This window comes from Perognathus longimembris, chromosome 23 (assembly GCF_023159225.1).
Source record: "Perognathus longimembris pacificus isolate PPM17 chromosome 23, ASM2315922v1, whole genome shotgun sequence".
Taxonomy (NCBI): Eukaryota; Metazoa; Chordata; class Mammalia; order Rodentia; family Heteromyidae; genus Perognathus; species Perognathus longimembris.
The window spans coordinates 32,464,926-32,489,171 of record NC_063183.1 but is presented as its reverse complement, the minus strand read 5'-3'; the positions used below and the strand labels follow the sequence as shown (position 1 = coordinate 32,489,171).

The 24,246-nt window shown below is 52.8% G+C and overlaps 3 protein-coding genes and 1 non-coding gene across 5 annotated transcripts in view; 2 read left to right on the top strand and 2 right to left on the bottom strand.

Moving 5' to 3' along the window:
* Positions 1 to 9,137, bottom strand: part of Dnajc17 (DnaJ heat shock protein family (Hsp40) member C17) — a 31,645-nt gene extending 22,508 nt beyond the window's left edge. Inside the window, exon 1 of the mRNA XM_048332543.1 lies at positions 9,047 to 9,137. Coding sequence (XP_048188500.1) covers positions 9,047 to 9,124 — 78 coding nt within the window. The 5' untranslated portion in view covers positions 9,125 to 9,137. The remainder of the gene's footprint in view (positions 1 to 9,046) is intronic.
* On the top strand, positions 9,124 to 14,351 carry Zfyve19 (zinc finger FYVE-type containing 19). The gene is made up of 11 exons (XM_048332542.1): positions 9,124 to 9,487; positions 10,500 to 10,621; positions 10,863 to 10,913; positions 11,172 to 11,290; positions 11,374 to 11,519; positions 11,706 to 11,814; positions 12,178 to 12,387; positions 12,756 to 12,835; positions 13,465 to 13,563; positions 13,668 to 13,798; positions 13,875 to 14,351. The coding sequence occupies exons 1-11, from the start codon at positions 9,434 to 9,436 to the stop codon at positions 13,951 to 13,953; spliced, it is 1,200 nt and encodes a 399-aa protein (XP_048188499.1). The 5' UTR covers positions 9,124 to 9,433; the 3' UTR covers positions 13,954 to 14,351.
* A 1,919-nt stretch (positions 14,352 to 16,270) lies between these two features.
* Positions 16,271 to 20,531, bottom strand: Ppp1r14d (protein phosphatase 1 regulatory inhibitor subunit 14D). 2 transcript variants are annotated; one of them, XM_048332684.1, is made up of 5 exons: positions 20,461 to 20,531; positions 19,802 to 20,036; positions 17,390 to 17,473; positions 16,780 to 16,812; positions 16,271 to 16,567 (listed from the first exon to the last, which is right to left on the bottom strand). In XM_048332684.1, exons 2-5 carry the CDS (start codon positions 19,825 to 19,827, stop codon positions 16,297 to 16,299), a joined length of 414 nt encoding a protein of 137 aa, XP_048188641.1. In that variant the 5' UTR covers positions 19,828 to 20,036; positions 20,461 to 20,531; the 3' UTR covers positions 16,271 to 16,296. The 2 variants fall into 2 exon arrangements, with proteins under 2 accessions (XP_048188641.1, XP_048188639.1); XM_048332682.1 differs by lacking the exon at positions 20,461 to 20,531 and having other exon boundaries at positions 19,802 to 20,090.
* On the top strand, positions 16,900 to 17,006 carry LOC125341248. The gene has a single exon (XR_007208930.1). It is a non-coding gene; the product is annotated as a U6 spliceosomal RNA (small nuclear RNA).
* Positions 20,532 to 24,246: the final 3,715 nt, after the last annotated feature.

The window sequence follows — 24,246 nt, the reverse complement described above, 5'->3', positions numbered from 1 at the left end:
GCCTACCCCTCCAGTTCAATGACCCCAAATGTGAGCCTGGCTCTGGGAGCAGCCCTCACACCATCTCTCAAGCTGCTAAGCAGGCTCTAGGTACAGTCCCCCAGGAATACCTGGGAGTGTACCCCGGGTCTGGCAAGCTTCTCCCAAAGCCTGGCCCTTGAGGCGCCTGAGATCTGCGTCCCGAGGCCACCCCTAAGGTGCTGCTCTAGCTCCTCCCCCGCCCCCCCCCCTCAGTCTGGCCTCCATTTCTAGTCCTCTCTTCCACTACTCTTTCTTGGGCCTCATCTCCTTTTCTGCCCACTCCTTTGAACCAGCTATCCTCATGGGAAGCAGTGCATGGCAGATACCACCTTCTTTTCCGGCCTCGCTGCCTCCTTCCCATCCTTGTCCTAAGCACCTCGATCTCAGGCTCATACCCCAAGTCCTTTCTCAGTCTTCTCTCAGGTTGTAGATTTCCACCCCCTAGATCTGCCCGTTGCCTGCTGTCACCCTGTCTCTGCCTCTCCCAGGAAACAGAACCTCTCTCTGAGCCTGGCACTTCCCACAACTCATTTGTTCTCCCCGCCACCTTCATGCTCTCATTTCCTTTAATAACACCACATGTACGGTAGTAAAGACGTACTGCAAGTTAAAGAAGGTATGCAACAGTACTCAGGTACAGGAAAGTTAAGGAAAGCAGCTATTCCAATAGGAAATATTCCAAACACTACCTTAGCTCAACTGGAAAGTTGACTGTGCAGTATTAAGATGAAATGTAACACAATTCCTCACGCTTCCCATCCCCGCGTGTGCCAGCTGGGTTTGCCCCAGTCAGGCAGCGTTACCTGTGGAGTGAAATCTATCTGTGTCGCTGCCCGAATCCGGGGCACTCTGGGGCCTGCAGGCCATCCAGCTGCCCTAATTACTCAGGAAGGGTAGGTCTTGCAAAAAACTGGGAAAGAGGAATAGGAAATTCAGGTCTGGGCAGGGATTGTGCGTTTACTAGCCACTTTAGCCAGGTAAATCAATTAAACTCTTTGAGTCCTGGTTTTCTCATCTATAAATTGGAGCTAATAGTTCTGGCCTACCTCACAGGCCTGTTTTGAAGATCACATCAAATGAGATAATTTATGTGAAAGCACTTGGGTATCATATAAATGTGAAGTATTATCTTGAATGCTAATGAATGGCTTACAGCGTACAAACAGAAATGAATCATTCCTTTTGACTTAGCACACAGCCAAGTCACTTCACAATGCCAGCGCTCCAGCCAGACGGCTTTAGAGGGGAGCGCGCCTCACAGGGATGGGAGAGGAGGGGGAGGCTGGGCCTTCAGCAGGCTGCTCGGGCTCAGCGCCGGGTCTGGATAGAACAGGCTGCAGACGGGCTCCTCACTGGAAGACAGGCACAGTCAGGCACTCCTCCAACCCAGAAAGCGGGGGGCGGGGGGGGGGGGAGGCCTAAGCCTTTTGGGGTGGGAGGTGTGTCTCAGGCAGTAGAGTGCCAGCCAATGAGCAAAAGCATCGGATGCGGAGTTTGAGTCTTGATCTCCAACAAACAAACAAAAAAGCAGAAAGGGTCCCCAGGTAGCCCCGGGTGTCCGTGCCCATACAGACAGGACCTATGGCACCAAACAACACCCTTCCAGATTCATCTGCAACAACTTCAGCAAACCCTCGGTGATGGCCCAATTCCCTTCTGTTCAGTAAAGAAGTTTGAACTCGGAACCTTGCACTTGCTAGGCTGGCCTTCTACCACTCAAGCCACATTTCAGCTGTGTGGGACCTTTTGCTGGGTTTTTAATTTTTTTTTTTAAAAGTTTTTTTTTTGGAAATAGGATCTCACAAACGTTTTTGTCCAGACTGGCCTTGAATTTATTCTTCTGCTCTTAGCTTCTGAGTAGCTAGGATTATAGGCATGAGCCCCCAGCCTCCAGCTCTGTAAGACACTTTGTTAGACCTTCATCTCATGCTGCTCTTCAAGCCTTTCTCTGTTTTCTGTCCTTCAATTTTTAAGAAACAATGTTGATATGTCACATTCTTACATATAAGAGGTACACGTAACTTATGGCTAGGCACAATAACTCACTTCTATAATCTCAGCTACTTGGGAGGCAGAAATTAAAAAGATAGTGAGAGACACACACACACACACACACACACACACACACACACACAACATCTCAACAAACAATACAGACATGGTGGTGTCTGCTTGTGATCCAGGCTACATGGGAGGCATAGGTAGAATGGTGTCCCAAGGCTGGTCCCAGGCAAAAACACAAGATTCTAATAGAAAAATATCTAAAAGCAAAAAAAGAGCTAGGATGTGTGAGATAAAGCACCTTCCTAGCAAGCGTGAGGCCTTGAGTGTCAATGCCAACACTAAAAAGATTTTTTTTAAAGCTCTGTATAGTTGAAATAAATGTATTAACTAACATACAGATAAAAAGTCTTTTTCCCAGGCTGGGAATGTGGCTTAGCGGTAGAGCGCTTGCCTAGCATGTATGAAGCCCCGGGTTCGATTCCTCAGCACCACAAATACAGAAAAGGCCTGAAGTGGCGCTGTGGCTCAAGTGGTAGAGTGCTAGCCTTGAGCAAAAAGAAGCCAGGGACAGTGCTCAGGCCCTGAGTCCAAGGCCCAGGACTGGCCAAAAAAAAAATAATAATAATAAATAAATAAATCCTTTTCCTTAAACCTAAATGCTATAATATAAACTCCTTCCCTGAAAAATGTCAATATTAAGTTTGTCTGGTTGCTTTCCTGGTAACAGACAGAAAACTTAGATCTTTAAATACCGAACTAGTTCATACTTACAATCCCTGCATTCTGGAAGCTGACAGAATCACAAGTTTAAGGCTAACATGGTAACACAGCAAGAACCCTGTCTCAAAAATCAAAATTAGCCAGGTACTGGTGGCTTACACCTGTAATCATAGCTACTCAGAAGATTGAGATCTGAGAATCACGATTCCAAGCCAACCAAGCAGGAAAATCCATAAGACTCTCATCTCTAATGAACTATAAAAAGCCACAAATGGGGCTGGGAATATGGCCTAGTGGCAAGAGTGCTTGCCTTGTGTACAGGAAGCCCTGGACTCAATTCCCTAGCACCACAAACGGCCAGAAGTGGCACTGTGGCTCAAGTGGCAGAGTGCTATCCTAGAGCAAAAAGCTAGGGATAGTGCTCAGGCCCTGAGTTCAAGCCCCAAGACTGGCCCCCCAAAAAAAAGAAAGAAAGAAAGAAAAAGTCACAAGTGGAGCTGTGATTCAAGTGGTAGAGCACTATCCTCGAGGACAAAAGCTCAGGGACAGCCAGCGCTGGTGGCTCACGCCTGTAATCCTAGCTACTCAGAAGACAAGATCTGAGGATCGTGGTTTGAAGCCAGACTGACTGTGCAAGCAAGAAAGACTGTGAGACTCTTACGTCTAATTAACCACCAGAAAAACTGGAAGTGGTGTTATGGCTCAAAGTGGTAGAGCACTAGCCTTGAGTAAAAAAACTCAGACATGGTGCATGCAAGAGGCTGCGATCTGAGGATTGCAGTTTGAAGCCAGCCCCAGGAAGGAAAGGTTGTGAGACTCTTCTAATTAACTACCAAAAAGCTGGAAGTGGAAGAGTGTCTCAAGTGGTAGTGTTCTAAGCCTTGAGCAAGGGCTGGGAATATAGCATAGTGGTAAAGTGCTTGCCTTGCATGCATGAAGCCCTGGGTTCGATTCCTCAGCACCACATAAACAGAAAAAGCCGGAAGTGGCGCTGTGGCTCAAGTGGTAGAGTGCTAGCCTTGAGCAAAGAGAAGCCAGGGACAGTGCTCAGGCCCTGAGTCCAAGCCCCAGGACTGGCAAAACAAAACAAAACAAAACAAAAAGCTTTGGAAAGAAATGCCCAATTATAAAAAACTCATCATCTAAGCCTTGAGCAAAAAAGCTCAGTGAAGCTAGGCACTGGTGGCTAACACCTGTAATCCTCACTACTTAAGAGGCTTAGCTCTGAGGATGACAATGTGAACCCAGCCCAAGCAGGAAGTCTGTGAGACTCTTATCTCCAATTAAGCACCAAAAAGCTAGAAGTGGAGCTGTGGCTCAAGCGCTACAGTGCTAGCCTTGAGCAGAAAAAGCTCGGAGGCAATGCCAAGCAGAGTTCAAGTCCCAGGACTGGCAAGAATACAAAAAAGTCTGTTAGACTGTTATCTCCCATTAACCACCAAAATGTCAGAAGTGGAGCTGTGGCTCAAGAGGAAGAGCACTAGCTTTTAGCAAAAAAAAAAAAAAAAAAAAACGCTCAGGGATAGTGCCCAGGCCCTGTGTTCAAACCCCAGGACCTGCGCGTGCGCACACACGCACACACACACACACACACACACACACATCATTTTTAAGCACCTGCTTAGCAAGGCTGCTACAGACAAAAGAGAAAGACACCTGTAGACTGGAAAGAATTTGAAGTAGGGGGCTGGGGACATGGCCTAGTGGCAAGAGTGCTTGCCTCTTATACATGAAGCCCTGATTCGATTCCCCAGCACCACATATATAGAAAAATGGCCAGAAGGGGCGCTGTGGCTCAAGTGGCAGAGTGCTAGCCTTGAGCAAAAAGAAGCCAGGGACAGTGCTCAGGCCCTGAGTCCAAGGCCCAAGATTGGCAAAAAAAAAAAAAAAGAATTTGAATTGGGCTGGAGTGTAGACCAGGCCTGTTCACTCACTAAATGAGCACATATTAGATAGACACATTTCATATCCTCTCTGGACCAATAAAAGCAGCATATGCTATCTATGAACAGTCTTTTATTTTTTTTTTGTCCAGTCCTGGGCCTTGGACTCAGGGCCTGAGCACTGTCCCTGGCTTCTTTTTGCTCAAGGCTAGCACTCTGCCACTTGAGCCACAGCGCCACTTCTGGCCGTTTTCTAGATATGTGGTGCTGGAGAATCGAACCCAGGGCTTCATGTATACAAGGCGAGCTCTCTTGCCACTAGGCCATATTCCCAGCCCAATGAACAGTCTCTTAAAGTACCTTTTCCTCAGGGAAGTCATCCCCCATCCTGCAACATCAGAATAGGGTCTTCTTTCTCTTCATTCCCACAGCTTGTCATTGCATACAATTTTGTGTGTATGTGTGCTTGTACTGGGCTTGAACTCAAGACCAGAGCACTGCTGCTTAGCTTTTTCACTCTAGGCTGACAGTCTACCACTTGAGCCACAGCTCCACATCAGGTTTTTTGCTAGCTAATTGGAGATAAGAATCTCATGAAGGGGCTGGGGATATAGCCTAGTGGCAAGAGTGCCTGCCTCGGATACACGAGGCCCTAGGTTCGATTCCCCAGCACCACATATACAGAAAACGGCCAGAAGCGGCGCTGTGGCTCAAGTGGCAAAGTGCTAGCCTTGAGCGGGAAGAAGCCAGGGACAGTGCTCAGGCCCTGAGTCCAAGGCCCAGGACTGGCCAAAAAAAAAAAAAAAAAGAATCTCATGAAGGCCCCCCCCCCCCCCAAAAAAGGAATCTCATGAGGCGGGGCTGGGAATATGGCCTAGTGGCAAGAGTGCTTGTCTCGTATACATGAAGCCCTGGGTTCAATTCCTCAGCACCACATATATAGAAAACGGCCAGAAGTGGTGCTGTGGCTCAAGTGGTAGAGTGCTAGCCTTGAGCAAAAAGAAGCCAGGGACAGTGCTCAGGCCCTGAGTCCAAGGTCCAGGACTGGCAAAAAAAAAAAAAAAAAAAACAAAGAATCTCATGAAGCAGGCACCTATAACTGACACCTGTAATCCTAGCAACTCAGGAGGCTGAGATCTGAGGATCAAGGTTTAAGGCAGGCTGGGCAGGAAAGTCCACGAGACTCCTATCTCCAGTTAACCACCAGAAAACCAGAAGTGGAGTTGTGGCTCAAAGTGTACAGGGCTAGCCTTCAACAACAAAAAGCTAAAAGACAGTGTCCAGGCCCTGAGTTCTAGCACTATAACCACCACCAACAACAAAAACTTTCATGCACATCCAGCCTGGGCTGGCTCTCTGAACAGTCATCCTCAGGTATCAGCCTTCTGAATAGCTAGGATTACAGGCGTTAGCTACAGGCGCCCAGCCCTTATATACATTTATTGAATGTCTTTCAGTTTATTTCTGAGTTCAATGCTTGCTATACTGTGTGAGTTCCAAGAAAGAAGTGCTATTTTATTTAGCACTCAAGTCCCACCACACCCACAGGGAACCTTGCACTGGCCATGAACTCCATGACTCTAATATGAATTAAACAGTGAACTCTGGCAACCCTCACTTTTGTTCCACCCTATCTCCTTTCTCCCCTGCCTCCTATCTCAACTGAGAATTACTGGCTATTAGGTGAATCAGCACTGATCTGTCAGGACGGTAATGAGTTAGAAGGTTAAGTGTAGAGGACAATCTTACCCACAAGTTGTGAGTGAGGGGCTGGGAATATGGCCTAGTGGCAAGAGTCTTTGCCTTGTATACATGAAGCCCTGGGTTCAATTCCTCAGTACCACATACATAGGAAAATCCAGAAGTGGCGCTGTGGCTCAAGTGTAGAGTGCTAGCCTTGAGCAAAAAAAAAAAAAAAGCTCAGGGACAGTGCCCAGGCCCTGAGTTCAAGCCCCAGGTATGGCAAAAAAAAAAAAAAAAAGTGTGGGTGATTTATACCTGACTTTAAAACTTGCAAAGAGGGCTGGGGATATGGCCTAGTGGCAAGAGCACTTGCCTCGTATACATGAGGCCCTGGGTTCAATTCCCCAGCACCACATATACAGAAAATGGCCAGAAGTGGCGCTGTGGCTCAAGCAGCAGAGTGGTAGCCTTGAGCAAAAAGAAGCCAGGGACAGTGCTCAGACCCTGATTCCAAGCCCCAGAACTGGCCAAAAAAAAAAAAAATTTGCAAAGAAGCCAGGCATGGGGCCACATCCCAGCACTCAGAAGGCCAAGGCAGGAGGATCTGAAGGCAAGGCAACCTAGGCTACAGAGTGAGATCCTGTCTCAAAAACAAACAAAATCTGCCTTGAGCAAAAGGAAGCCAGGGACAAGCCCAGGACTGGCAAAAAAATAAAATAAAAAAATAAAAACCCACAGGAATGAGGGCATAGACAATTTTGCCCAGCAAATATGATGCCCTGAACTCAAAACCCTTGAAACTCCCCTTTAAAAAATAGCCTAGCGGGGCTGGGGATATAGCCTAGTGGCAAGAGTGCCTGCCTCGGATACACGAGGCCCTAGGTTCGATTCCCCAGCACCACATATACAGAAAACGGCCAGAAGCGGCGCTGTGGCTCAAGTGGCAGAGTGCTAGCCTTGAGCGGGAAGAAGCCAGGGACAGTGCTCAGGCCCTGAGTCCAAGGCCCAGGACTGGCAAAAAAAAAAAAAATTAAAAAAAATTAAAAAAATAAAAAATAGCCTAGCTACTCAGGAGGTTGAGATCTGAGTATCACAGTCCAAAGCCAGCCCATGAGACTGTTATCTCCAATTAACCACCAAAAATCCAGAAATGGGGCTGGGAATATGGCCTAGTGGTAGAGTGCTTGCCTCATATACATGAAGCCCTGGGTTCGATTCCCCAGCACCACATATATAGAAAATGGCCAGAAGTGGCGCTGTGGCTCAAATGGCAGAGTGCTAGCCTTGAGCAAAAAGAAGCCAGGGACAGTGCTCAGGCCCTGAGCTCAAGGCCCAGGACTGGGCAAAATGATAATAATAATAATAATTAATAAATAGGTTTTTTTTAAAGCCCAAAATGGACCAGTGACTCAAATGAGAGAGTCCCAGCCTTGAGAAAAACAGCTCAAGGACAGGGCCCAGGCCCTAAATTCAAGCTTAGTACCAGCACAAATGAATGAATGAATGAAAAGGTGAAACTGAAATCTTCCTGCGACAATGAGAAGAGCCAGGCAGTGAGTGCTCACTCAGTGTCAGCTATTGGTGAATCAGGCCTCACAATGCAGTCAGAGAGGGGCAGTCAACATTCTCACATTGCATTCTGGGAAATCAAGGCACGGAAAAGTTACACACTTGCTCAAGGCCACCAACAAGAGAAGAAGTCATCGGGCCAGTTCCACAGGCAGTCTGACTCAGAAGTGCAGTTTCTTCACTGTAACTGGTAGTGAGCACAAAGGTGATTAGGAAGACCTATGTCCATGTCCCAAAATTGGCTGGGAGTTGGTGGCTCATGCCAGTAATCCTAGCTACTCAGGAAGCTGAGATCTGAATGAAGAGCTTGGTTCAAAGCCAGCCTAGGCAGGAAAGTCCATGAGACTCGTGTCCGATTAAGAAGCAAAAAAGCCAAAAGTGGCTCAAGTGGTAGAGTGTTAGCTTTGAGCACAAAAGCTCAGGGACAGCAGCTAGGTCCTAAGTTCGAGCCCCAGGACTGGCATTAAAAAAAAACAAAAAACAATTTTTAAAAAAATTCTTAATTCCCAGAATTGCCCAGTATTCTGGCCAAGACTGCTATCCATCTTCAACACACAGCAGGTGCAACCAGCAACAATTCTTGGCCTCACTGAAGATAAATTAACAAGGGCTACTTCCGCGTCGAGTTCATCTTAAGGAAATCATCTTCCGAACAGGAAACGTGGATCTTAGTAATGATCCCCCCAAAAAAGGGCGCCTTTATTTTCCTACATCTCTCAGATCAGGAGCAACCTCAGAAATAAACGTGTGAAAGAAACCCAGCCTTTTAAACACATGAATAAACCAATGCTGGGGGGGGGGGGGATGGGAGAGGGAGAGGAGGGGGAGGAGCGGGTGGGAGGGGAGGACGTCAGTCAGGACGCGGGAATCCCGCACGGAGGCTGCGCATGCGCAGGGGGCCGCCGGGCGGGCGAAGCCAGGCTTCCCTCTCAGGCTTCCCCAGACCGGCTCCCTAGCAGGCGCCACAGCCAAAGCCCTGCTGCCGGCCCGAGGGGGCCTCGGCGCTTCCCTTCCTCCTGAGGCCCTCGCATCGTCTAGGAAAGTTCTGGAAGCCCACCGTCCGGCCGCCCGGCGTCCGACCCTGGAGAGCCGCGGGCAAGGCGCCAGGAGAGGAAGGGAGGGCCGTCAGGCCGCTCTGGACCAGCACTCTTCGCCACCATCCTCACCTCTTTATCCGCCGCCTTCTCCTCAACGCCCAGCAGAGCGTACAAGTCCATCTGTAAGAGCTCCTTGGCCACCGCCATGGTTCCGGTCCGGGCTAGATTGGTACTACAACTCCCAGCGGTCCTAGCATGTGAGGTGGGACTTCCGGCTCCGAGTCGGCCAATCCGCGCTTAGCCCATTGGGAATTGACGGGTTCCGGGCCCAGTTTGAGTGAGTCTCCCGTCGCGCGCCGCTAGGAGGGGAACTACAACTCCCGGCAGCCCCCGGGGCCGCCCTGCCGCACTCCGCCCGCCGGGGCCGCCGCGGAGCCTTCCGAGTGAGGGTCCCACGGGCCGGCACCCCGCCTGCCGGAAGCGCCCCCTGCGCGTCCAGCCGCACCGGGAGCCGCCATGGAGAGCAGGTGCTACGGCTGTGCCGTCAAGTTCACCCTCTTCAAGAAGGAGGTGCGTGGACCCTCCCACCCACGGGCCGAGTGGGGGGACTTGCCGTCCCGGGACCGGGGTCTGCGGCTTCCTGGCGGGCGTTTCGGGGAGGCCCCTTGAGCCCCGTGCTTTCCATTGCTGGAAGGTGCGGTTCCCACGCCTGGCGGGGCGGGGGCGGGGACGGGGACGGTGGGCGTGCCGGGTCGATGGGCAGCCGGGGAGCCCCTCCGCCGCCCGGGCCTCGCCCCCCGCCCCTGCCCGGCCCCTCGCGGCCTTCCTCCACACCCGGTACCCGCGTCCCGTTACCCGCTCGGCACCGAAGCCTTCCCCGTCCCCTTCCCCCGGGGCACGAGGGCAAAGGCGTTCTCATCCCCTGCCCACGCCCCCACGCCGGCAGACTGCCTCCCCGGAGGAACCGCAGACTTTCCCTGGCCAGGAGATCCTGGGACCCCGCTGGGATGAGTTCATGACTTGTAGGGAGGCTGCCCCACCGAGAGAGAACTTCGAAGCCTGCATTTTGGAGTCAGGATTGAGATTCAAGTTCGGCTCTTATTCCTGGGGTGACCTTGGTCGTGCAAGTCATGTGCCTTCTTCTGCCTTCTGCTAACATCAGGGAGGACAGTGCTAAACATCCAAGGTTAAATGAAATGATGAGGACTGAATCATATGATGAAATTTAAATCCTGTACTTGATGGAACCTGGCACGCGGGGAAGTGCTTAATAAATGGAAGCTACTGTTAAGCCTTCCCCAGGCCTCCAGCACCTCTGCCCTAGCAGAGAAGGCAGGGGCTATGCACTCTCCCAGTCTCCTTCGTTGAAGGGTTAAGGACTGAAGCACCGGGCTTTCCCTGTCTGTCTTCTACACCCCATGACAGGGAACTGAAGGTAGTAGAAAGCATGCCAATGTTGCAGGAGGTTTTATTTTACTAAAATAAAAGACTAGCTACCACAACTTCAGTGTCTTCTCTCTGGGCGGAGCCCACAGGGGCAGAGGTGAGATGTGGGACCCTTCCTGCTTCCTATTTCTTGTAGTACGGCTGTAAGAATTGTGGCAGGGCCTTCTGTTCTGGCTGCCTGAGCTTCAGTGCCGTGGTGCCTCGAGCTGGCAACACCCAACAGAAAATCTGCAAGCAGTGCCACGAGGTCCTGACCAGGTGAGAGAAACCAGCACCAGCAAGGGTTCAGCCATGCATGGCGGTGGCCATAATGCCACCACGTTTCAGCCTTGGGGTAAGGAGGGGGGAGGATCTGACTGATGGAATAGCAGGAGAGAGAGAGAGAGAGAGTGTGTGTGTGTGTGTGTGTGTTTTGCTGGAAAGCTTCATCAGATCTTCTACAGCTAAGCTATATTCCCAGCCATAGTAGGACTTCTGACAGCAAATTTCTTCTCTGTAGAGGGTCTTCTACGAATGCTTCCAAGTGGTCACCCCCTCAGAACTATAAGAAGTAAGTACTGAAGAGAAAAGACAAGTGGAAATGGGGAACAGACAAGGGCGCCATGGTAGGACTCTCTTCCATCTCTAGGTCCAGGAGTGTACCCACTCTTGGACTCCCAGCCACCCTCTTGGGCTCTGAAACAGCTCACCAGCCACCTGGGCAGCAGCCATCAATGATTGCCTAGAATGATTTGAACGGGTGATAGTGAGTATCTTTTGTCCTCCCTTCCACTGTTGAGCCCCCCTCCCCCATCTTCTATCCTGCCAGGCGTGTGGCGGCCTTGGAAATCAAGCAGAAGTCGAAGACTTCCTGGAACCAAGGACTGACCCAAGAAGACCAAGTCATTGCTGAGCGCCTAGCACGGCTCCACCGGGAGAACAAGCCCAGTGAGTGAGGACTGCGGGGGCCAGTGGGGTGACCTCCGGACGCTGTCAGGGGCTTCTCCCTCCTCACCCCATGCCAATTGTAGGAGCAGTACCCTCCCAGGCAGAGATAGAAGCACGGCTGGCCGCCCTGAAGAATGAACTTCAGGGATCCACCCCTTCCATCCAGGAGATAGAAACTCGACTTGCTGCACTGCAGGGCAGAGCTCCACCTTCTCAGCCCCCCAAGCCGGTAAGTGCGGCGGCCGCTGCCAGGCAGACCGCGGGACACCCAGTGCTGTTGAGACTGCCAGATCCACTCAGTTACATGAGCCCTGAACGCATCCCTTTCCCAGCATCCGCCCCCACCCCGGCCGCTCCTGGACTTGGGCTGTGGCCCACACCCCTACTGCCCACTGATGAGCCCTCCTTTGAGCAGACACACTGGACACCAGACACCAGGACCATGGCTCAGCAGACGCAGGGTCTGTTAACAGAGCTGGCAGCCGAGGTGGCTATCGATGAAAGCTTGGAACAAGGACGCCCAGGTAACCTCTGCACGTTGCTGCCTCTTTCTCCACTGTCTACCCTTTTGGGAGATGAGTATAAATGATCAACGTTAGTTGATCTTAAGTGAGATCTTAAGTGAGGACCACGGTTCAAAGCCAGCCCAGGCAAGAAGTCCATGAGACTCTTAGCTCCAATTAACCATCAAGAAGCCGGGAGTGAAGCTGTGACTCAAGTGGTAGAGCACCAGCCTTGAGCCCAAAAGCTCAGGGACAGCACCCAGGCTCTGAGTTCAAGCCCCAGAACTGGGAGAAAGTAAATAAAAAATTTGAGGATGGGCTTGGAGGTGTCTAGGGTGGGATCTTCGGATGCCTCTGCCGCCCTGACTTCATTACTCCTACCAGCTGCCTCCCTCCAGAATGACCTCAACCAGGGTGGTGCTGGGAACGCGTGCACTGATCCCCAGGGGCAGGCCGGCCAGTCCCTGGAGGAGGAGAAGAGCAGGCTGCTGGCCCAGGCTGCAGTGGAGCTGCACGAGGAGAACACCAGGCAGGAGCGCATCCTGGCCCTCGCCAAGCGGCTGGCGGTGCTGCGGGGACAGGACCCCGACAGAGGTACAGGCTGGAGCCGGCCACTCACCGGTGGCTGCTGACCAGGGCAAATCTCTACCCCAGGCCACAGTCCTCGCCGGGGCCGAGGCGGGTCCCCGTGTCCAGCCCCTCCCAGAGCCATGAGCCCTGACCACCACAGAGCAGGAGCACCTCCCGTCCCCTTGGGTGCTGAGGCTGCTTTTCCTCCTCTGCACTCCTCAGGGCTCCTGCAGGGGTGGGGCAGGGAGGGACGAGGTCGCTCAGGGTGGGCCTGGAGGCGCCTCAGCTCTGAACAAGCTCTCGTGGGAAAGGAGCGGGTTCTGGAGGCAAGCGGACAGCCACTGGGTAAAGTCACTCACCCTCACTCTCCTACCCCCTCTCCCTTCTTCAAGTGACCCTGCAGGACTATCACCTCCCGGACAGTGACGACGACAAGGAGGAGGAGGCTGCCATCCAGAGGGTCATGCAGCAGGTGGGCCTGGCTTAGGCGCCATTCATGCCCCCTCCTGTCCCGGCCTCACTACTGGCCCCGTCGCCTGGCCTCCGGTCTGAGGCAGGATGGACAGTGATTGTGTAGCTCCTGTCCTAGTTGGGACCTCCTGTTCCCTGATCAATTGAGATGGGGAATCGGCAGCTGTGGGCAAGAGGTAAACCAGAAGCCAGGCACCAGGGGCTCGCGCTTAATCCTAGCTACTCAAGAGGCTGAGATCTGAGGATTGTGGTTCAAAGCCAGCCCATGCAGAAAAGTCTGTGAGACTCTAGTCTCAATTAATCTGGAAGTGGAGCTGTGGCTCAAAGAGGTAGAGCGCTGGCCTTGAGCACAAAAGCTCAGGGACAGCGCCCAGGCCCTGAGTTCAAGCCACATGACCAGCAAAAAATTAACAGGTAAAGGAGGAATTGAGAGACTGAAGCCAGAGCACAGAAATCAGGGAGGGGGGCGTGGCCCGGAGCAGGGGGCAGTGCCATTTCCCCTGTCCATGGAGGGGGCGTGGCCATTACCCTGTCCATGGAGGGGAGGGGGCAGGGAGCAGTGCCATTTCCCCTGTCCATGGAGGGGGCGTGGCCTGGAGCAGGGGGCAATGCTATTTCCCCTGTCCGTAGCTCTCTGAAGAAGCTGCCCTGGACAAGGCAAGTGGCTACAACATCCCTGAGGAGCGGGCTCCTCGCTCCCGACCCAAACCCTGCTTGGCAAAGCCTGAGGTGAGAAAAGCCCTGGACCCGTTCCAGGCTGCCCACTGCCTGCCTCCCTGCCTGGCTGATGGCCCACGGGTGTTTACCTCCCCCGCTCCCCCGTGCTCCCAAAGGCCCAGGCCAGGACTCCCAGACCTGAGAGTGAGGAGGAGGAGGAGCTGCCCTGGTGCTGCATCTGCAATGAGGATGCCACGCTGCGCTGTGCTGGCTGCGACGGAGACCTCTACTGTGCCCGCTGCTTCCGGTGGGTGCAGGTAGAATGTTCTGGGAGGGCCCAAGGTCTGCCTGTGATCCTTGACCTGCATCTCTTTGTTCCTTAGGGAGGGCCACGATGCCTTTGAGCTTAAAGAGCACCAGACGTCAGCCTACCACCCGCCACGAACCAGGCATGCGCACTGAGGAAACCCGGGCCCTCCGGGGAAGGCAGGGATGCAGGCAGCCTGCAGGCAGGGCTCCTACCTCTGCCGCCAATCTCAGCATCCACGGACAGCAGGCCGGGCACCCCTGGTGGTGGACACACCACTGCCTGACAGGGTGCCCGGAGACGTCAGAGGGAACGAGAAACAGAGCCTTCTCCAAGAAGCCCAGAATGAAAGTGAGACATGATGGCAAGACCAGAGGAGTCTTTCCGCATGTGGCACTGGTGTTTGAACTCAGGACCTTATGCTTGCTAATCAGGTGCTCTAACTTGGGCCATGTCCCCAGCCCAGACCAGAAAGAATCTAACTAGAAGCCTGGAGGCCCAGGGCCCTACCCTGGCACGTAATGGAGCTAATAAAGTCTTGTGATTCCTTGGGTCCAGCATCTCTTTTTTCCCTTGGTGGTGGTGGGATGTGAGCTAAGCGTGTATTCTCCACTGAGGTGCACTCTGAGACCCCGAGCATCTCTTACCTCTGGAACTCTCTGGCCCCTGTGCGGTGGTAAAGCCGAGCCGAGTAGGCTATCAGCACCGTCCCCTGTGGTAAGCCTGTCCCGGCAGGTACAGTCCCACCCTCCCGGCGGCCTCATGCAAAGTGCACATGAGCATCCCACCAAACTGCTTCCTGCTCAGCCCAGCCTAACGACCGCTGCACATTGGATTGTGCACGCCTTCTCGTGCTCCAACGATGCATACGGGAGCAATGCCTGCACCGGCAGCTTCCTTTTCTATTGACAAAGGAGTGCACCGCCCTGGGCTCCCATCCCAACCCCCCTACCATATACACTCACCCAGCATCTTCTCACCACGCCCCTTGACCAGTGCCCTGGGTCCGCACCCTGTAGCACATATACTCTGCATAGCCTCTGTGTTCTGCCCTCCACTAGCGCCAACTCGAGAGAGACCCCCACACACACACTTGGGGCTGCATCAGCTGTGTGTAGAGGAGGGACCAGCCTCTCCTGATGTCTCCAGATCTGGCTGTTATTTCTGTCTGGGATTCAGAATCTTCTTTATCACCTGGGCTCCTCTTGATGTCAAGATGCTGTGTGGCTTAGCCAGATTGGGCCTGTGGGCCTTACTAGAATGTAATGTCAAAACAGCTGTGAACTTCCATTGTGAGTTCTAGTTGGCGGGGGAGGGGGGGCCTCATTTCCCACCCAGCATACACCTGACCCTTGATCAGCCTACTATTAGGCTTCTTCTTGTCAGCAGGAGTCACAGGTGCATACCACCTCCTCTAGCTTCCCTTCTGTGGAGATAAGAGTCTCAGACTTGTCTGCCTGGGCTAGGCTGGAAGCTTGACCCTTCCGATCTCAGCCTCCCACATAGCCTGCAATGATAGACTCATGCCACTGCAACCAGCTATGGGTTAAGAAGGGTCTCATGAATTTTTCTGCCTAGGCCCAAACGTGAGTACTTCCAACCTCAGCCTCTCAAGTAGGTAGAATTATAGGCATGAGCCACCACCACCTGGCTCATCTTTGGATTTTTAAGACTTATTTGAATGGGTAGGTGGATGGATGGATGGTTGGGTGGGTGGGTGGATGGGTGAGTGGATGGATGGGTGGATGGATGGATGGGTGTGTGGGTGGATGGATGGGTGGGTGGGTGGGTGGATGGGTGGATTGGTGGGTGGGTGGGTGGATGGATGGATGGATGGATGGATGGGTGAGTGGATGGATGGGTGGATGGATGGATGGGTGTGTGGGTGGATGGATGGGTGGGTGGGTGGGTGGATTGGTGGGTGGGTGGATGGATGGATGGATGGATGGGTGAGTGGATGGATGGGTGGATGGATGGATGGATGGGTGAGTGGATGGATGGGTGAGTGGATTGGTGGGTGGGTGGATGGATGGGTGAGTGGATTGGTGGGTGGGTGGATGGATGGGTGGATGGATGGATGGATGGGTGAGTGGATGGATGGGTGAGTGGATTGGTGGGTGGGTGGATGGATGGGTGGATGGATGGATGGATGGGTGAGTGGATGGTTGGGTGGGTGGGTGGATGGATGGATGGATGGATGGGTGAGTGGATGGATGGGTGGGTGGGTGGTGGATTGGTGGGTTGGTGGGTGAGTGGATGGATGGGTGGATGGATGGGTGGGTGGGTGGATGGATGGATGGGTGAGTGGATTGTTGGGTGGATATATGGATGGATGGATGGATGGATGGATGGATGGATGGGATGGGATGGATGGGTACAGCCTAGTGACTTAGATCTTGCTCTTCCAGGGTGTCACTTCCTCTTCTCCCTTCCTCTGTCCCTTCAACACAGATATGCACAATACTCCATTTAGCTGGGGTTCCTAAAAGTTTTATCCACTAGCTACCAAGGTACACATTGGACAAAGCCAATGGCTCCCAGAAGCCCAGCCAATCGAACCTGGCTGTGAGAACACATTCTAGGGGCCTACAAACACCCCCCTTCTCCTCCACACTCTGTCCATGTCCTGTCCAGCTGTTTCCCGCCCAGCTGGTACCCGACAGGGAGGCCTGGTGGTACTCGGGCTGCCGAGATCTGCCCAGGCTACTTCTGAGGTCGGCTGAGTCTGCGGAGTTTCTTGAGTTGACTGAGCAGCTCAGAGATAAAAGGCTGAGGGAGAAAGAGATAAAAGTGAGGTGAAGATCCGTGCCCACTCAGCACACTAACCCCTCCCTCAGCCACCCCGAAACCCCTCCACGCTCCCATCTCAGAGCCCTGGGAGAAAGATTCAAGGCCAGCCCTTCCTTTCAAATAACGCTGGTCCCTAGTAGCCTTCTCCTCAGGGTCTCTTCTTACCCCCAAGCCAGCAGAACAGTCCTTACCTCTGTGGGGCGAGGGCAGTTTTGAAGAATGGCCTGAGCAGGAGAGAACAGAGAGTGGGTTCCCCAAGCCACAAAACTTTCCCATACGCCCCACCGGTCACCCAAGAATTCTCCCCTCTGCTGCTCGCTTCCGCAGCACGTATGCCAAAATCGGAACCACGCCCAGAAGATTAGCATGGCCCCTGCACAAAGAGGACACACAAATTCTTGAAGCATTTCCTGTTTTTTAAATAAATAAATAAATGAAAATTTTAAAAGGGCTGGGAGGGCTGGGGATATGGCCTAGTGGCAAGAGTGCTTGCCTCGTATACATGAAGCCCTGGGTTCGATTCCCCAGCACCACATATGTAGAAAACGGCCAGAAGGGGCGCTGTGGCTCAGGTGGCAGAGTGCTAGCCTTGAGCGGGAAGAAGCCAGGGACAGTGCTCAGACCCTGAGTCCAAGCCCCAGGACTGGCAATAAAGATAAAATCAAAAATTAATACAAAGAATTCTCCCTTCTGAATGGCTCTCCCCTTACCACACAAGGAGGCACACCCCAGGTTCTTGGCTGTCCCCCGCTTGAAGCCCAGCTTCCAGTGGCCACGCCCTGGCCCCGCCTTCCCACCTACCTCCAGGTGAGCCTTCTGGTCTTCGGTGGAGAGTTCCATGAGCGCCTCAAGGTCAATCTCGGGCTCGGAGGGCGACGGTTGGTCCTATTTGGAGTAACGACGCACTCAGATGGGTGTGCTCAGCCGGTGCTGGAGCAGAGGTCAGGTCGGGACCTCTCTGTGTTCAAGGCCAGCACTCTACCACCTGAGCTACAGCCCCACTTCCAGGCTGGCTTTGAACAGCAATCCTCAGACCTCAGCCTCCTTAGTAGCTAGGATTACAGGCGCGAGCCACCAGACCCCTGCTCCAGAAGGTTCTTTTTTTTTTTTTTATTTTCCAGTCCTGGGGCTTGAACTCAGGGCCTGAGCACTGTCCCTGGCTTCTTTTTGCTCAAGGCTAGCACTCTGCCACTTGAGCCACAGCGCCACTTCTGGCCGTTTTCTGTATATGTGGTGCTGGGGAATCAAACCCAGGGCTTCATGTATAGGAGGCGAGAACTCTCCCACTAGGCCATAATCCCAGCCCAAAAAGGAGAGACTTTTTTTTTTTTTTTGCCAGTCCTGGGGCTTGAACTCAGGGCCTGAGCACTGTCCCTGGCTTCTTTTTGCTCAAGGCTAGCACTCTACCACTTGAGCCACCGTGCCACTTCTGATTTTTCTATGTATGTGGTACTGAGGAATCAAACCCAGGGCTTCATGCATTGAAGGTCAGCACTCTACCACTAAGCCACATTCCCAGCCCATCCGGGAGATTCTTATCTCCAATTAATCACAGAAAAAGCTGGAAATGGCGCTGTGGCTCAAGTGGCAGAGTGCTAGCCTTGAGCAAAAAGAAGCCAAGGACAGTGCTCAGGCCCTGAGTTCAAGCCCAGGACTGGAAAAAAAAAGCCTAATGTGGATAATATGGGCTCATATATCATAACCCCAATATTTTTCCCCTCCAGTTTTTCTGAGCTCGTTCGGTTCCTGTGAAGACCCCAAGACAGTCCGCATCCCCAGGGGAGAAGAACTTGGCCCTGCTACCGAGGGATGTTGAGTCCCACTAAACCACACCAGTGCCACGTCCCCGCAGCAGCAGCCGTGCCCAGGGCCAGCTGAGTGGCTTGTGGGGCAGGGGTGACAGGGGTGGGGGTGACACGAGAACCCGCTGCCTGCGCTGCCCAGAGAGCTCAGCCGCTTTCGGTGAGAAGAGCAGGGACCGAGAGGACCTGCCCTGCCACCGGGCTCATTGGACAGCTGCCATGGCCACCGCGGGCCAGCCGCTGATTCCCGTGGCGGCCGGAGTTGCTCCCAGGTGTCTGAGCTCAGCTCGGAGGCTTTCCACACCAGCGCTGAATTAGCAATCAGGAAGGGAATGAGTGCTAGAGGGATGGTGGAGGGGACTCTGCCAGGTCAGAGGAGGCAGAAATCCAGAAAGTCTTCCTCTCCGGCTGCCGGTTCTGACAGCTGTCTACCCGACACGAGCGGGCCTGGGATGCCGCAGGAGACAGCCAGACCACACGGTCCCACCCTCCACCATACTTCCCCACTCCTAGCCAAGGAATGGCGGACAGCCCTCCTCCAAGAGAACCGCAGAGCCCACGGACCCTGTAGTCCTAGCTACTCAGGAAGGTGACATCAGGACAACATTGTCTACGAAGCAGCAGCAGACAATTCAGTACCTAGGACCAGCAACCCTAGAAAATGTGGCTGGGGGAACTGAATTTTCCTCTTTATATCATCTCAGTGCATTTAAAGTTAATGGCTACACGTAGCTGCGAGGTACAGTACTAGACAGGGTTGCTCTAGACATGTCTGCATGCTAAGCAGAAGAGTACATTAAGACAGGAACAATGCTAGCTTTGTTGGTGCACACCTGTAATCCCAGCACTTAGGAGGCTCGGGCAGGAGGACTGAGAGTTAGAGACCAGCTTGGGGACACAGCGAGGCGCTTTCATTAATGAAAAGAAAAGAAAGAGGGCTGAGAGTGGGGCTTCGTGGTAGAGTGCATGCCTAGCATACAGGAAGCCCTGGGTTCGACAACTCAGTACCACATACACGGAAAAGCCGGAAGTGGCGCTGTGGCTCAAGTGGTAGAGCGCTAGCCTTGAGCACCCAGAGTCTCAGGGATAGAGCCGAGGCCCTGAGTTCAAGCCCCAGGAATGGGAAAACAAAAACCAAAAACCAAGCAAGCAAGAAAATAAAGACGTGAAATACAGCCAAGAAGTAGCTATACTAGCATTTCCCTTTATGTCATTTCAGCTTCCAAAAAAATCCTACCACAGAGACAGAAGACACTGGGAGCCACATCGACTGACGGAGTCTCGGGCTGTTCAAAGGCTTTTCCCAGATTGCAAGGACAATCAGAGACACAGTCAAGACCTTCTCCCGGCCAGGCGCAGGAAAAGGTGTGTGTCTGTGTGTCTGTGTGTCTGTGCGTCTGTCTCCCCTCACCTGGAACAGCTCCTGCACCTGGGCATCTACCCACTGCTCCGTGTCCAGCCAGCGCTGCAGCTGCCCCCGGTCGTACTTGACGGTCAGCCGGCTGGGTCTCCGAGACCTGGGCAGCTTGGAGGGGTCCAGGTGGGTTCTGGACTCCGAGTCTGAGGATGACGTCCTCCTCCTCTTCTCAGAAGCCCACTGGACCCTCTTGCCTGGGCTCTCCACGTCGTCGGGGCTGGAGGCAGGGCTTGGAGACAGCATGGAAGGGTCGGCCTGAGCAGGGCGCCGGGGACAGCGCCAGTGTGGGTGGCGGCGGAGGGATCGGGGGGAACAGAGTGGGTGAGGCCAGGAGGGAAGAAGGGAGGTGGAAGGAGAGCCAAGCCTCCCTAGGAGGGGTGGGGGTCAAAGATCAACAGGCAGGCCTTTGTGCGCTGCCGGGAATGCCAGCTCCTGGCTCTCCTCGGCCGCTCTGCCGGGGAGGGGCACTCCAGGACCGCCCCGGCCGCCCTTCCCGCAGCTGCGGGGCCCACAGGGACATAAAATAAAGGCAAACAAAGATCAAGAGGCCGCCGAGCCTCGGAAGAGGCCGGAGGGGGGGCCCTGGGTGCAGAGGGGTGGCACTCCCTTCTATGCCCCGTGCCCGGCACTGGCACAGGACCCCGGCCACAAACCCGAGACCCCTCTTCAGCCTCCCTGGAGCTATCAGGCAAGCGGGGGGGGGGGGGGGGGGCTCCTGCAAAGCAACGCCTGGCCGGCAGGGTGTCTTCAGCCATGGAGCTCCAGCAACCACAGCCCCTTTGTGTCTGGCTGAGGTGCTGCTTGCCTGGCCTGGGTGCCTGTAAAGGAGTTGTCCCTCCTGGTCTACCATGCCTGTGCCCAGACCAAGTGCTTTGGAAGCCATGTTTGCTGTCGTGGGACCCTACCCCATTCAGGTGCTTCCTTCTTCTCACGGAAGAATCCCGCCCACCTGCCTCAGCCCAGGTGTGGACATCTGTGCATTCTAAACAGAGGGTTGGGTTTCTATTTATTTATTTACACACACACACACACACACACACACACACACACACACACACACACACACACTGAGAGCCTGGGCGCTGTCCCTGAACTCTTTCACTCAAGGCTAGCACTCTACCACTTCGAGCCACAGCTCTACTTCTGGGTTTGGGTGGTTAGTTGGAGATAAGAGTCTCTCAGGGACGTTCCTACCCAGGCTGGCTTTGAACCTCAACCCTCAGATCTCAGCTTCCTGAGTAGCTAGGGTTACAGGTGTGAGTCACCAGCATCCCGCATATATAGCTCTTTGTTTTAATGTTAGTTCTTTTTTTTTTGTCATTGAAATTAAGTAACTACATAATTTTCACAGTACACATTTTAACCTTCCTAGTGATGAACGCCATCATTCTAGGCAAGCGCTCTTGGCACTAGGCCATATTCCCAGCCCAACACCATCATTCTAATCTGCAAAGTTTACGAACTCTGCGAGCATTAACAATAAAACTATTTCTTCCAGATTGGGTGGCAGGGACATTTCTCCCCTTGTGCTTAGTAGGACCGGGAGCTGTTCAGTTCACTTTCACCTATGTCCAGGACAGCTGATGGGCCCCTCTTCTGTACGTTTTCACCTGCACTTCACGGATCCTGCGTCCTCCTCCCCCCCTCCCTCCGATGTACACGTGTATGTACCATATGTGAGGCAGAGAATATAAAGTCATCTAAAAGCTATAAAACAAAGGAGAAGAGGTGCTTTGTTTCCTTATCTTTGGAGTTCTTTTCAGTCTGTATATACTTATGTGCATATGAAGAACTGCTTTGGGTCTTACTGTTTGGGGCTTTTCTCCCTCTTTTGGTCTCACTGTATATTGGTATCTCGAGTCCTGTTTCCTGTGTTGCATTTTAAATCTAAAACCTGCATATCAGAGACACCATGGCTGTTTGTCTCTCTGTTCTTGGCTTATCTCTCTCAACATGATTGGTTCTAGTTCCATCCATTTCCTTGTGAATGCCATTATTTTATCCTTTCTGATGGCTACGTAAAATTCCATTATATGTAGGTACCACACTTTTCCCCATCCATTCCTCTGTAGTGGGACAGCATATATAGGTTTTTGAATTAATTTATTTGAGACATGGTCCTACTATGTAGCTCAGGTGGACCTTGAGCTTTTTGTTTTTTTTTTTGCCAGTCCTGGAGCTTGGACTCAGGGCCTGAGCACTGTCCCTGGCTTCTTTATGCTCAAGGCTAGCACTCTGCCATTGGAGCCACAGTGCCACTTCTGGCCAGTTTCTATATATGTGGTGCTGAGGAATCGAACCCAGGGCTTCATGTATATGAGGCAAGCACTCTTGTCACTAGGCCATATTCCCAGCCCCGACCTTGAGCTTTTGATCCACCTGTCTCTGTCTCATAGGTAGTGAGATTACAGGCTTTAGTTTTTGTTTTTTATAAAAGGGGGACTGTAGCCTGGGGGACCAGTGATTCATTCCTATAATCCTAGCTACTCAGGAGGCTGAGTTTGGAGAACCAAGGTTCAAAGTCAGCCTGGGCAAAAAAAGTCAGCAAGACTTCAACTCCAGTTAAAGAGCAAACTGTGACTGTAGGCATGCCTCAAGTGTCAGAGCACCAGCCATATGCAAGAAAGCTGAGCAAGCTGGTACCAGGGGCCACACCTATAATCCTGGTTAAGACCCGACGGCCATGGTTCCTTCCAAGCCAGACCAGGCGGCAAAGCCCATAGACTCTTACCTCCAATTAAACACACACACACACACACACACACACACACACACACACACACAGCCCGAGTGGAGCTGTGGCTCAAAATGGTAGGGTGCTAACCTTGAGCAAAAAGAGATCGGGGGCTGGGAATGTGGCCTAGTGGTAGAGTGCTTGCTTGCCTAGCGTGCATGAAGCCCTGGGTTCCATTCCTCAGTACCACATACACAGAAAAAGCCACAGGGGTGTGCTGTGGCTCAAGTGGCAGAGTGCTAGCCTTGAGCAAAAAGAAGCTCGGGGATAGTGCTCAGGCCCTGAGTTCAAGCCCCAAGACCATCAAGATAGGTGATAGACAGATAGATAGATAGACAGACAGATAGACAGATAGACATTTAGTTCATGGCTCTGGAGGCTAGAAGTCCAAGATCCAGCACCCCATCTGGCAGGGGCCTCATACAAATCCCCATCACAACTTGGATAGTGGGAGACGTAGGTGTTTCCAGAAGAGGTAGAAAGCCGGGAGTGCCTGCCTTACTCTCTAACAACCTGCTGTGGGGGCAACTAAGCCAGTCCTTCAAGAAGAAACGCAGTCCTTGAGAAAGGGATTAAGCCTTAGTCATTACCTAATCAGCTCTGCAAGGCCCCACCTCCAAACACGGCCAGGACGGCAGTCACCGTTTGGCTCAGGTGTCCGAGGGGACCAGCCATGCTCCAACAGCGGCAGCAGGTGTCCCAACAATGAGGGCAAGGAGTTTTCAGTTTCGGCAAGTTGAATCTAAGGTAAGAATGGAACTTCCAGGTAGAATCAGAATTGGAAGCGCCTTCAAGCCCGCCCGCCCCGTGTTTAGGAACAGAAGCAATGCAATTGACCTGCCTGGGCGCTAATCCTAACTCTGTCATTTAACTGCTGAATGACCTGCTAAGTTAGTTCACCCAAGTCTGTTTACTCTTTATGGGAATAAACACAGTATACGCACTTCCTCGCTTGACTTGACTTGCTTTCATTGGGTAATTGTGGGAAGTGTTTGGAAAGAAGAGAGTTTGGACTTCTCAGTGACTGGTCGACGTAGGTGGTTTTGTTTGTTTGTTTGTTTGCCAGTCCTGGGGCTTGGACTCAGGGCCTGAGCGCTGTCCCTGGCTTCTTTTTGCTCAAGGCTAGCACTCTGCCACTTGAGCCACAGCTCCACTTCCGGCTTATTGTGATTATGTGGTGCTGAGGAATCGAACCCAGGGCTTCATGTGCATGCTAGACAAGCACTCTACCACTAGGCCACATTCCCCGTCCGATTTCTTTTCTTTTTTTCTTTTTTGGCCAGTCCTGGCACTTGAACTCAGGGCCTGAGCACTGTCCCTGTCTTCCTTTTTGCTCAAGGCTAGCACTCTGCCACTTGAACCACAGCACCACTTCTGGCCGTTTTCTGTATATGTGGTGCTGGGGAATTGAACCCCAGCACCGAGGCAAGCACTCTTGCCACCAGGCCATATCCCCAGCCCTTTTCTTTTCTTTTTAAATGCTGTTTTGTTTTAGGTGCTGGCACTGGAGCTAGAACTCAGGGACTTGCACTTTCACTTGGCTTTTCCCTGTTCATGGCTGACCCTCTACCACTTGAGCCACACCTCTATTTCTAGCTTTTTGCTGAAGATAACTTGGTGATAAGATCTGTCTGCCCAGGCTGGCCTTTGACCCTTAGTTCTCAGCCTCCGGTGTGGTGTGGCAGGGTTTAGGGGTGGAAGCCAC